This window comes from Cherax quadricarinatus, chromosome 58, assembly GCF_038502225.1.
Source record: "Cherax quadricarinatus isolate ZL_2023a chromosome 58, ASM3850222v1, whole genome shotgun sequence".
In the NCBI taxonomy this organism is placed as follows: domain Eukaryota; kingdom Metazoa; phylum Arthropoda; class Malacostraca; order Decapoda; family Parastacidae; genus Cherax; species Cherax quadricarinatus.
The window spans coordinates 6,914,001-6,928,701 of NC_091349.1; the positions used below are offsets into that span (position 1 = coordinate 6,914,001).

Below are 14,701 nucleotides of genomic sequence, written 5' to 3' on the forward strand. Positions count from 1 at the left end.
GTGTTGTACCTCCTGACTCTGGGTGATGGAGAGTGACTTGCAGATCTAACCAGGAAACCCTCAGATATTGCTTCCTCTGTAGTTAGCTGGCACCTGGCAGCCAGTCTGCTGTCTGGCTTCCTCAGAGACGCAGACACCTCGTCGGGGGAGACATTGCAGACACACACACACACACACACACACACATACACGTACACGCGCAGCCAGACAGCCAAAGGAAGCAAACATCGTCCCTCGGTCATCGAAGTCCCGCCCGCACATCGAAGTCCAAGACATTGACGGTCAACGCGGGATTAGAAAATTTTAATGGTCACCTCGGGTCTGGAACCTGGCGTTCAACGGGGATCCAGGAGAACTTGACTTCCAGCGGGTGCCTGCGAGAGCCTAACGTCCAACGAGTGTCCCTCCAACTGGTGTCCCTCCAACGGGTGTCCCTCCAACAGGTGTCAGAGCCTCAAGACGCTGCAACCAATCGGTTTGTTGATTCTTCTTCACTGTTACTGTTGAATGGGAGTGTATGGTTGCTAGTTAAGGGCTCTTGATCTAAGGAAGTGGAGCTTCTCTTTCCCCTTCCTTGGATCAAAGATAATTGCCTCTCATTAACCTTGCGCTCTATAGCTCCTGGTTCTGGGCCCTTGGATCAAGAGAAAACAATCAATTATTTTATTGTTATGATCATTCTCATTTGATCACATTTATTCATTCGAGGTAAGTCATGATAGATAGATAGATAGATAGAGATAGATAGATAGATAGATAGATAGATAGAGATAGATAGATAGATAGATAGAGAGATAGAGAGAGAGAGATAGAGAGATAGAGAGAGAGAGAGAGAGAGATCGCATGAATTTCTCGCTACGTTGACTAATACAGTTATAAAAAATTAAAATTACGTTATTTATGACTTCAGATGTGACGGTGTGTTGGTTATGTGGGTGTGTAGATGCTCACCCAGTTGTACTTACCATGGTACAGTGTGTTGGTTATGTGGGTGTGTAGATGCTCACCCAGTTGTACCTACCATGGTACAGTGTGTTGGTTATGTGGGTGTGTAGATGCTCACCCAGTTGTACTTACCATGGTACAGTGTGTTGGTTATGTGGGTGTGCAGATGCTCACCCAGTTGTACTTACCATGGGTCGATTCTCAACTCCTGCTACCGCCTGAATTTTTTTGTTGTGTATGTGCGTGTGAATATGTGTAAAATTACTAGTGTTTATTCACAAGTTATGTTGGTGGAGTCTGGGTTCCAGTTTTTATAGAGCCATTATCCTGTGTGTGAACAAATATAAATATACAGAACTCTACTGGCTCTACCAAGAGCCTCTCCAAGCCGTGACTTTGTCTATATCCATGTCCTAGTTACCCCCCTTCAGTATGCTCTATTTATTTAGAAATACTTTCAGAAATACTTTAAACATCTGGGGGTATAATTTGGGCCTCTTATTTTCTATTTAAATAATATAATTACACAGAATATTGGTAGCCAGTAAGAATACTTTTTCAATTTTTTTTTTACTCCAGAGCTCTGCGTAGGATCGAGTCTCCGCCATCTCATCATGTTTGTGCAGCTGGTGCTCTCATTCTGTCTCCTGGTGGCGTCGTCGAAGGCGAAGATTGTCACGAGCTATGAGGTCCCAGTAAATGTTTCGATTCCAGCAGCCAAGGTAGGTGGTGACCCAGCTGGGCAGGCGGTGGTGGCTGCGGTGAAAAATGTAATTAAGAGTATTAGTGGGGGAGGACCTGGTGGAGACGCTGTTGGAGATGTAGTCTCGGTGGTGTGGCCCATATTTCTCCAACAGTTGGGTGGAGCCGAGGGCCTGAAAAACCTGATTTCCGACAGCCTGGGGCTTCACGAAAACTTCTTGAAGCCAGTGGTGAAAATCCTCGATGGTTTCAACAAACTTGCCCAGTCTTCGTTTGGGTCTGTCAGTCCTGGCGACAACTTTTTGACGGGTAACCAAAACGGCGACAGTGAGAAGACCTCTAGTAATCTCTCCGCAGATAATGTAAACATCAACGAACAGATTTTGGATCTGGTGAAGGGGGTGTTTGAGGAGGAGCTCGGGGAGCTCCCATTACTTTCGCCTACGACTGCTTTAGGCTTCGAAAACGCCTCGAAGTTGAATGTTGGCCTGGAGATAAATACCTCTAACGTGTGGATGCTGGTCAAGTCGACGTGGCAGCGAGTCATAGCCTATGTCAAGGACGAGAACGCTCTTCCTTATTTCATGCAACTAACCCCAATTAAAATCATCGACCGAGTTCTTAACCTCGGAGATGACTTGAATCTCATGAACTTCCTGGCTAAGAAACTCGACAGAGATTTCGCAGAGTTCATAGCGGAGGAGGTCAACCCGTATCTCGGTCCCTTCAAGAACTTCGACAGCTTCTACAACTTCACCAAAGAAAACGGCCTCAGCGGAATCCTTGACTACTTCAGAAGTAAGAGGTTCGGGGACACGATAACTGCAATGTCACGTTTCGTCTTTGCTTACTTCGATGACAATTTCTCGGATGACATCGCAGATCAGTACATCTCCTTCATATCATTTAACAACACCGAGCTGTACAACTTCTACAGGTCACTACTTAGGAGTCAGAGGACTTCGGATGAAGGTGGGAGGGTGAAGAGGGAGGAGCTGGAGAAGACCGCCAGGGAGTACAAGTTTAATGGATACGACTTCCAGCCCAAGAAACCTGAAAGCGGGTCATCCCGGGAGCTGTCTCGGGACGGAGGGTACGGAGGCGGCAGCACCGGAGGTGGCGGCTATGGAGGTACAGGAGGCGGTGGCGGCGGTTACGGCGGCGGTGGAGGTGGTTATGGCGGCGGTGGCGGCGGTTACGGCGGCGGCGGCGGTGGTTACGGCGGCGGTGGCGGAGGTTACGGCGGCGGCGGAGGCGGCGGCGGCGGATATGGCGGAGGCGGTTACGGCAGCAGCTATGGCAGTAGCGGTGGCGGCTACTCGAGCAGCGGCGGAATGATGATCGATCCGTCTATGATACTGAGTTCGGTGGCCATTGGGGCTCTCTTAGGCTTCCTACTCTTCCGCCTCACCCGCGGCACGCGCCGCGGCCGCCGCGACATCGGCGATGGGTCACTCTCTCTCTGGCTCTCAGACGTCCCCGACAGAATCTTACCCTGGGGCACCAGCGTCGAGCGAATGAGGCGAGACGCACACAACTTCAACCTCACCGGAGGAGAGGAGTTCGATCTGCCGGAGTCCCTCAGGGGAGATGTGTGGTCCAGCGATCCTTTGGTCGGAGACGGACTACTGGAGGAAAAGCAGAAGCTGGGCGAGGACGACATCGCCGACCAGCTGAACCATCTGTGGAGGGTGTACAAGCACAGCAACGAGACCACCTGTGTACACGACCACCTGTGCAGCTTCATGGCCAACACTACAGCAGACCAACTCACAGGAAGAGAGTCAAGTATACCTCTTCTGATGTGAGTATTCTTCTTTCTTCTTCTTCTTCTAATAATAATAATAATAATAATAATAATGGTTCCATTAATCTCGTGTGATGAGTACCTTGTGTAATCACACAATAAAGGTTTACATCACACTAGAAGGGTTCACCTCACGCCAGGAGTTCGCTAAGCTTCAGTTTTCTGGTTGTTTAAGCCCCTAAGCAGCGATCTGTAGCACTCCCGTTATTACTGCTCAATTACCTTACCCGATGTAGTAGTAGTCATGCTGAATATATCGTCCTCACGGGCCAAAAAACACCACGCAATACACATTGCATCATGAACACTGGACGATGTACACCGGATCACCATTGGAGCGGCGTCCCTAATGACACTCTCCTTGTATCCTCACTAATTTTTGTTTTGGTTTTTGTTGCAGGGCGAGTGTTGGCAACATGTTGGGTGTTGCTGGTTCAGGACAGCTGATGGATGATATTACTCAGGTCTTGATGATAGGGGGCGGCCCTTATCCCTGCCTCAGTCTCTCACCCTGCCACTTGGAAGGGCTGACCCTTCCAGCAGGGGTGTAACTCGCTGGAGAACAGGCCACTTTTTTCATGAAAACATTCCCAAGACACCTCTGGTCATTCTCCGGCTACATATCGCCTAGGCAACGCTTCTGAAGAAAGGAAGGTCATTTTACAGCGAATTATCAATTCAGGAGCTTTTCTACAAGATCCTCTGACGTTCTACTTGAAAATCAAGGCGGAAATTCTGAAAAATTCCTTGTCGTCCGTTGTCTATGAAGGAGATTCACAGCCTTTACATCCAAGAATTTCAAGGTTTTGCCGCTGAAGCATCTAATTTATTGTGCACCGCCTATATTGATCCTGTGCACAGTCTATTATTGGTCATGTGTATGGTAGCACAAGAGCATATAGAGCCTAAAGATTATCGCAGAATCTTGGAAAGAAAAAACTCTTGTTTCCTCCTGGTTGTCATATGGATTGTTTTGCGGCTCTCCAGTCATCTGTCACTTCCAGAGGGACTTCTCTCAGAGAGTCCCACAGGATAATGAAGGAACTCGAACAGAGCGATGTTCTACAGGTTACTGAAGGAGCTCAGAAACACTCACTGACGTCCAGTAGGGTATTGAAATGTGCTCAGAGAGCTCTGAGATGTACTGGAGACTGTGTCTGTAGGAGGAGGATGCTGTGGTGCGCGTTGGGGAAATTTCTGCAGGAATTATCTGAGAGAGAGAGAGAGAATAAGAGGACAAGAGCTATACTGATGGGACAATTTATCTTATTTAACGGCAAACACTTTATTTATTTGCACTTGCTGTTTGTTCAAGTATTTGTTTGGTTGTTGCATGTAAATCTGTCTCTTGTGTTATGTGTTTGTTATTCGTCTGTATTTGTTTTTTGCTCTGTAGATTATTTATTTTTGTTGAAACACACACTCACACACAGACACAGACACAGACACATACACAGACACAGACACAGACAGACAGACAGACAGACAGACAGACAGACACACACACACACACACAAAATCCCCTCTACCCGTTTTCTATATATTAGTCCGTTGGAAGCACTAAGCCCGTAAGGGAAGGATCCACACAACACCAGGAGGAATGGGAGGCACTCAGCTGCGATCCCAGGAAAACGAGGGTAGCTCCAGGTGCTCGGATCAAGAGCCCTTCACCCATAGGTTATTTACCACAGTATCTCTCGTCACAGAATTATATACAATTATATTGATTATATAATTATATTACGTTTTTCTTACAAAAAATCATTATATTGACGATAAAATAATTATATTCTTATCAGACGTATATAATTCATGCTAAATATCAATAATTGTTATAGGAGAACTGGGAATTATATACGATTATTTCATAACTTAAAATAATCAAAAATTTTTGCACAATTTCTGTTTGTTATATAAAAAAAATGTTTTTGGAGATATTTACCGGCGAATCAAATAGAAGAATAGAAGAATAGAATTGGAGACATTAAAAATGTTGAAGAAATTAATGTGAATCTTTAACCATGAATCTGTATGTGTTGAACTACAGCTCTAGATCTTTCGTGTTGCAATTAACACGTCAGGAGCTTGCAATATTGCAGAAATGAGTAAGAGATCTCAACAGATTATATATATATATATATATATATATATATATATATATATATATATATATATATATATATATATATATATATATATATATATATATATATATATATATATATATATATATAATATGAGTATGTCGCATCCTAAGTAACATGTGTGACAATATCTACGTATGGAGAACCTATGGAAGAACATTGAAGAACATCCAGGTGTCAGCAGAACAAACAAGTATAACAACAAGTGGGCAGCACAAGTTCTGTCACTATTCCATAAACTAAAAGTACTTTCATCAGTGTCTCTAACAATTCGACCAGAATAACTGGCTTCTGTAATGTAGTTGAACCTCTGGGTTCAGTGTGAATCAGTGTGACATGACTCGCCCCTCACCTGTTCTTCACCTCACTGATACTCACTACCTCACATCATCTCCATCTGAAGTCAAATTGATTTGTGTCACTTGGTAAGCACAATATCTCACACTATTGCCTATCCTGCGTGTCAGACACTGCTGAGAAAATTTCTCACTGAGTTAACTTTAATTCATATTTTTGGAACCAGTATCGAAGCTTTCTTGACTGATAGTGTACGAGCGTCATGCAGCCTGAAGGGGCACCTAACTTCCCCACTCTTCTAATAACATTTTCATTTTTTCCACTATAATCTACCTTGTCCAAAATTATTATCGTATTTGAGCTGTCTGTTTCGTAAGGTCTGAGCTGTGTTCAGACTTCTGCAACACAAAGATTTGTTAAGTTATACCATGAATTAAGGAAAGATCCTGGACTTCACCTTACGAAACAGACAATCAAGGGTAAATATGTGGGAAAAATGAATATGTTATTAGAAGACGGGGGAACTTACGTGACTGTTAATAATCCTCATGAGCCATGAGCACTGAACCTAGGAAAATGGCAGCCTAGTTAGATGAGAGAGCAGTTCTGATCCTTAAGTATTTGTGTGTGTGTAGGGATGGGAAGAAGGGCATATCAAATACTGAGAGACTGTTCCTTTATAGACAATTCTGAATTTTAAATATAAAATAATTAATTTTAAAATAGAGTAAAAAAAAATCTCTTTGACCCTCAGTTCAATTTTTTTACACTCTCATTTGTTCTTTCATAAAAAAAAAGATGAAGGTAAAACGAATTCCGGGAAGGAGATTCCAGAGCCTCCAGGACCTGGTAAGTTAGAGCAACATATACGAAGTCAGGAGAGAGATGTTGCCCTGGGCACTCGCTACCCTACTCACCCACTAGATAAATCACTTAACAAATCACTCTAAAATCCGTACAAACAGTTATGTGTATAAAACGGATGATTACTATTATTATAATCATAACTAAATGCTAAACCCACAAGGGTCATACAGCGTTGATATAAAGGATGAGACAATCATTCTTATATTTGTACAGTGGCTGTATCAGGACGACCAGCTGACAATAAGGCAACCAAATCAATAATAGTAGCAGTGGTAGACGTAGATTATGATAGTCATACAAGGACTGGTGGTAACAACCAGGAGAATAACTGGTGGCGCTGTAGTAACGCGAGTGGTTAAGATAGTAACAGTAGTTAAGATGGTAACAATACTAATTCAGTAGAGTTAGTTGTAGTCCACGTCTACCATCCACTTTATCTCTCCAGCAAATCCCATGCTAATTTTATGTAAGGTATGGCATATTGCTCCCAGACTTCCATATTTTTCAGGCCGTCAGGGACCAGAGTGAAGGATGGACACAACCTTCACTCATACAATGATACCTAATGTACATAGAAGTAGATAATTCCTCTGAGAAGACGGTCTCTGTGTTTACTTCCAAGTCCTCTATTGTCCCCCTTTTCCATGTAGTACTATGTACTCTGCAAATTATGAAGGACTCGTGGAACCCGCGCAGGCATCCACAGTAACCTTATAAGGCTCTACTGAACCCACTTTGAAAATCTCTACTCTATTTTTTTAGTTGATGGGAAGTCACACTGGTGAGGAGGTCATGTATCATGGATGATCATGACGGACGTTTGTCATGTGATAAGTGTCGACATCACCCAACTGGAGGATCATGAGCAATCTCTCTCTCTCTCTCTCTCTCTCTCTCTCTCTCTCTCTCTCTCTCTCAATAAACTTTTTATCAGCAGGTTAACTGGGATTTCTGTCTACTATACGAGGGTCATTAAGGCTGTTATATCAAGTGTTCACTAGCAGAAAGAAATGTTTTAATGCTTGAAACAGTGATTAATGTCACCTCTCAGTGTATATACTCTGATATACACCTCTCAGTGTATATACTCTGATATACACCTCTCAGTGTATATACTCTGATATACACCTCTCAGTGTATATACTCTGATATACACCTCTCAGTGTATATACTCTGATATACACCTCTCAGTGTATATACTCTGATATACACCTCTCAGTGTATATACTCTGATATATACCTCTCAGTGTATATACTCTGATATACACCTCTCAGTGTATATACTCTATATATCTCTGTATATATTCTGATATACAGTGTATATACTCTGATATACACCTCTCAGTGTATATACTCTGATATATACCTCTCATTCTGATATACACCTCTCAGTGTATATACTCTGATATACACCTCTCAGTGTATATATTCTGATATACACCTCTCAGTGTATATACTCTGATATACACCTCTCAGTGTATATACTCTGATATACACCTCTCAGTGTATATATTCTGATATACACCTCTCAGTGTATATACTCTGATATACACCTCTCAGTGTATATACTCTGACATACACCTCTCAGTGTATATACTCTGACATACACCTCTCAGTATATATACACTAAGAAATATACGTACCTCTCCGTGTATATATATGCTGTGTTTATGACAAGTTTTCCTACCTGGTCCTCCTCCTGTCGTCTCTAGCAGAGAACAGTTCTAAGCTTGTAATCGGTAGTCTACAAACATTCAGTCACATCCAAAACTATCTCAGTTTTGAACATTGTAGTCCATGTGTATGATTTATATACATTTTTGTTAAGGTATACACTGGTGGTGTATTTACATTATAACTGTACAATAAACATTATACCACTTTGCAGCTCAAATATTTACGGGAAATGCAAAAGTTATATATATATTTTTCGTGAGAAGAATTTACTGAAGAAAAAAATTGCTTGTGAAGAGGAGTGATGTGTAACTCAGGTGATATGCTGGGCATGATGCTCACCCCGAGGTCCTTCTCCTTGAGCGAGGTCTGAAGCCTTTCCTAACTCTTACCCCTAGCCTGTACTCCGTTTGGGGTCTTTGTTTATCCCCACTCTTCATAACTTTGTACTTGCTGGGGTTGAATTCTAGCAGCCACTTGCTATACCGGATCTGCAGCCTTTCCAGGTTTATTTGTAGTCTTTCCTGGTGCTCAGTATTCTCATTACTTTCACATCATCTGAGATTAGGGATACCACTGACTCTATCCCTGCCATCAAATCATTCACTTAAGAAATTGAATCAGGCCTTGTTCTGATCCTTGTGGAAACTCACTCGTCCATTTTAACACCTCTCTTCAAACATTCACTCATTGTTTCCTTGCTGTTAGAAACGTCTTGATCCACTGTAGTGCTTTTCCTCTTATTTCTGTCTGCTCCTCTAGCTTCTGTGTCAGTCTCTTGTGTGGTAGTGTATCAAAAGCCTTCCCACAGTCCGTGAAAAATGCAATCTATCTATCTTTCCCTTCCCTGTCTTACTTCTGTTACCTTGTCCTAGAATGTCAGTAGGTCTGTGACACAAGATTTTCCATCCCTAAAGCCCCGTTGGTTATCATGCATGAGCCCACGCCTGCTGTTACACAACGCTTCCTATAATCTTCTCCATGACTTTACACACTATACATGCCAGTGACGCTGTTCTGGGGACTTAAGAGGCGCCTGAGGTTCCCTGTCTCAAAATATCATGTTTATTTTTCCCTATAATCTACCTTGTCCATAATTACTACCGCATTTGCTTTGTCTGCTTTCGTAAGGTGAAGTCCAGGATCTTTCCTTAATTGATAGTATAAAGCACAGACCTTTGCAACACAAAGATTTGTTAAGTTATACCATGAATTAAAAAAAGACCCAACACTTCACCTTACGAAAGGTAGATTATAGGGGAAAATGAACATGACATTAGGAGACAGGGGTATTTCCGTGCCTATAACGTTGAGTTGCGTCTACATTTGCTGTCTTCTACGCCTTCGGCAGTAGTCCTCCGTCGAGTGACTTACTGAAGATTGTTGTTAGTGGTCCACACAGTGTGTACTCACCTATTTGTGGTTGCAGGAGTCGATTCACAGTTCCTGGTCCCGTCTCTTCGTATGTGTGTGTGTCAGACTACCAGTAATTTATGATGGTAGTTTTCCGTAGTTCTACAACCGAGACGAACACTTAAGTGAGCTCTTAACCACGTCAATTAAAATTAAAAGCTAAGTGCCACTTTCTTGTTAAGCTTAACTATTGTAAGTTTTAACAGTACCAACATCCTTCCCCCCCTCCTTCCCTTCCTCCTTCCACCCCCTCCCTCCCTCCTTCTTCTCCCCCTCCCTGTATCCTCCCTCACTCCAGTAACTGCTGGAATGTCATATCCTGTGTAAGACAACACTCCAATCCTGTCGGATGATACCTATCATACGACACTAGTGACACACGAAATCGTAATGACACGATTGCAAACAGACCATACCACGGGCGGGGATAGAACCCGCGGTCTAGAGTTTTGAGACTCTCTGATCGCGGGTTCTATCCCCACCCGTGGTATGGTTTGTACGACACTAGTATTCGGATGATAGGTATCTGTGTACCTAATTTTGTTAAAAATTCCTAGAGAAGAACGACAAGGCTTTGATACGACCTGTACAACTTTGATACGACCTGTACAACTTTGATACGACCTGTATAACTTTGATACGACCTGTACAACTTTGATACAACCTGTATAACTTTGATACGACCTGTACAACTTTGATACGACCTGTATAACTTTGATACAATCTGTACAACTTTGATACGACTTGTATAACTTTGATACGACCTGTACAACTTTGATACGACCTGTACAACTTTGATACAACCTGTATAACTTTGATACAATCTGTACAACTTTGATACAACCTGTATAACTTTGATACAATCTGTACAACTTTGATACGACCTGTATAACTTTGACACAATCTGTACAACTTTGATACGACCTGTATAACTTTGATACAATCTGTACAACTTTGATACGACCTGTACAACTTTGATACGACCTGTATAACTTTGACAAAATCTGTACAACTTTGATACGACCTGTACAACTTTGATACGACCTGTACAACTTTGATACGACCTGTACAACTTTGATACGACCTGTACAACTTTGATACGACCTGTACAACTTCGATACTACCTGTACAACTTTGATACGATCTGTACAACTTTGATACGACCTGTACAACTTTGATACGACATGTACAACTTTGATACGACCTGTATAACTTTGATACGACCTGTATAACTTTGATACGACCTGTACAACTTTGATACGACCTGTACAACTTTGATACGACCTGTACAACTTCGATACGACCTGTACAACTTTGATACGACCTGTATAACTTTGATACGACCTGTATAACTTTGATACAATCTGTACAACTTTGATACGACCTGCACAACTTTGATGCAATCCGTACAACTTTGATACGACCTGTATAACTTTGATACGACCTGTATAACTTTGATACGAACTGTACAACTTTGATACGACCTGTACAACTTTGATACGACCTGTACAAGTTTGATACGACCTGTATAACTTTGATACAATCGGTACAACTTTGATACGACCTGTATAGCTTTGATACGACCTGTATAACTTTGACGACCTGTATAACTTTGATACGACCTGTACAACTTTTGTACGACCTGTACAACTTTGATACGACCTGCATAACTTTGATACGACCGGTACAACTTTGATACGACCTGTACAACTTTGATACGACCTGCATAACTTTGATACAATCTGTACAACTTTGATACGACCTGTACAACTTTGATACGACCTGCATAACTTTGATACGACCTGTACAACTTTGATACAACCTGTACAACTTTGATACGACCTGTGCAACTTTGATACGACCTGCATAACTTTGATACGACCTGTACAACTTTGATACGACCTGCATAACTTTGATACGACCTGTACAACTTTGATACAACCTGTACAACTTTGATACGACCTGCATAACTTTGATACGACCTGTACAACTTTGATACGACCTGTACAACTTTGATACGACCTGCATAACTTTGATACGACCTGTACAACTTTGATACGACCTGTACAACTTTGATACGACCTGTACAACTTTGATACGACCTGTACAACTTTGATACGACCTGCATAACTTTGATACAATCTGTACAACTTTGATACGATCTGTACAACTTTGATACGACCTGTACAACTTTGATACGACCTGCATAACTTTGATACAATCTGTACAACTTTGATACGACCTGTATAACTTTGATACGACCTGTATAACTTTGATACGACCTGTACAACTTTGATACGACCTGTACAACTTTTATACGACTTGTACAACTTTGATACGACCTGCATAACTTTGATACAATCTGTACAACTTTGATACGACCTGTACAATTTTGATACGACCTGTATAACTTTGATACGACCTGCATAACTTTGGTACAATCTGTACAACTTTGATACGACCTGTACAACTTTGATACGACCTGTACAACTTTGATGCGACCTGCATAACTTTGATACAATCTGTACAACTTTGATACGACCTGTACAACTTTGATACGACCTGTACAACTTTGATACGACCTGCATAACTTTGATACAATCTGTACAACTTTGATACGACCTGTATAACTTTGATACGACCTGTATAACTTTGATACGACCTGTACAACTCTGATACGACCTGTACAACTTTTATACGACCTGTATAACTTTGATACGACCTGTACAACTTTGATACAACCTGTACAACTTTGATACGACATGCACAACTTTGATACGACCTGTACAACTTTTATACGACCTGCATAACTTTGATACGACCTGTACAACTTCGATACGACCTGTACAACTTTGGTACGACCTGTACAACTTTTATACGACCTGTACAACTTTGATACGACCTGTACAACTTTGATACGACCTGTACAACTTTGATACGACCTGTACAACTTTGATACGACCTGTACAACTTTGATACGACCTGTACAACTTTGATACGACCTGTACAACTTTGATACGACCTGTACAACTTTGATACGACCTGCACAACTTCGATACGACCTGTACTACTTTGTAATCTGAGAGTCAGGCTCATTGTTAGATTTATTTTCTGTGATAAATTCGGTTAATAGAAGCCCTTACCAGGTTTAATAAACCATGGAGGTTATAAACCCTGCCTGACTATTATCCCTGGAGGATAAGCCAAGAAGGATAGACAGTTTGTTTAACATCTATCGGCGTTTTTAAGTCTGCTTCTCCAGGATGCGACCCACACCAGTGAACTAACACCCTGATACCTATTTACCGTTAGGTGAACAGGGGGGCAGCAGGTGCAAGGTGAATTACCTAAATACGTGTCGCCCTGCCCAGGATGCCACCCACAACAGTCGATTGACATCTATCAAGATCGTCAGGGGGCAGTAGGTGTGTAAGACCTGCCCAGTAATTGAACCTGTTTCCCTGCGGGTGTGAGCTAGCATTACTTGCTTGTAGCAGCAGTGGGAACAACGGGGACCATCATGGCAGCGGCTGTCAGTGCTTGTGTGAAGCACAAGGTGCCAGGGAACTGCAACATTATTACGTCGATTGTGATGCAGTGATTGTGGTACAGTGATTGTGGTGCAGTGATTGTGGTGCAGTGATTTTGGCGCAGTGATTGTGGCGCAGTGACTGTCTTACAGTGACTGTGACGCAGTGATTGTGGCGTAGTGATTGTGGAGCAGTGATTATGGAGCAGTGACTGTCTTACAGTGACTGTGACGCAGTGATTGTGGAGCAGTGACTGTCTTAGAGTGACTGTGGCGCAGTGATTGTGGAGCAGTGACTGTCTTAGAGTGACTGTGGCGCAGTGATTGTGGCGCAGTGACTGTCTTACAGTGACTGTGACGCAGTGATTGTGGCGTAGTGATTGTGGAGCAGTGATTATGGAGCAGTGACTGTCTTACAGTGACTGTGACGCAGTGATTGTGGAGCAGTGATTGTGGAGCAGTGACTGTCTTACAGTGACTGTGACGCAGTGATTGTGGAAGAGTGACTGTCTTAGAGTGACTGTGGCGCAGTGATTGTGGCGCAGCGACTTACAGTGACTGTGACGCAGTGATTGTGGCGTAGTGATTGTGCAGCAGTGACTGTCTTACAGTGGCTGTGACGCAGTGATTGTAGCGTAGTGATTGTGGAGCAGTGACTGTCTTGCAGTGACTGTGACGCAGTGATTGTGGTGCAGTGATTGTGGAGCAGTGGCTGTCTTACAGTGACTGTGACGCAGTGATTGTGTGGTGCAGTGATTGTGGTGCAGTGATTGTGGTGCAGTGATTGTGGTGTAGTGATTGTGGTGCAGTGATTGTGGTGCAGTGATTATGGTGCAGTGATTGTGGTGCAATGATTGTGGTGCAGTGATTGTGGTGCAGTGATTGTGGTGCAGTGATTACGGTGCAGTGATTGTGGTGCAGTGATTGTGGTGCAGTGATTGTGGTGCAGTGATTGTGGTGCAATGATTGTGGTGCAGTGATTGTGGTGCAATGATTGTGGTGCAGTGATTGTGGTGCAATGATTGTGGTGCAGTGATTGTGGTGCAGTGATTGTGGTGCAGTGATTGTGGTGCAGTGACTATGGTGCAGTGATTGTGGTGCAGTGATTGTGGTGCAGTGATTGTGGTGAAGTGATTGTGCTGCAGTGATTGTGGTGCAGTGGTTGTGGTGCAGTGATTGTGCTGCAGTGATTGTGCTGCAGTGATTGTGGTGCAGTGAGTGTGGTGCAGTGATTGTGGTGCAGAGATTATGGTGCAATGATTGTGGTGCAGTGATTGTGGTGCAGTAATTGTGGTGCAATGATTGTGGTGCAGTGATTGTGGT

The 14,701-nt window shown here is 42.8% G+C and overlaps 1 protein-coding gene across 1 annotated transcript; it reads left to right on the plus strand.

Moving 5' to 3' along the window:
• Positions 1-1,550: 1,550 nt before the first annotated feature.
• LOC128697950 (keratin, type II cytoskeletal 2 epidermal-like) lies at positions 1,551-3,820 on the plus strand. The gene has a single exon (XM_053789936.2). It carries the CDS (start codon positions 1,560-1,562, stop codon positions 3,453-3,455), a length of 1,896 nt encoding a protein of 631 aa, XP_053645911.2. The 5' UTR covers positions 1,551-1,559; the 3' UTR covers positions 3,456-3,820.
• Positions 3,821-14,701: the final 10,881 nt, after the last annotated feature.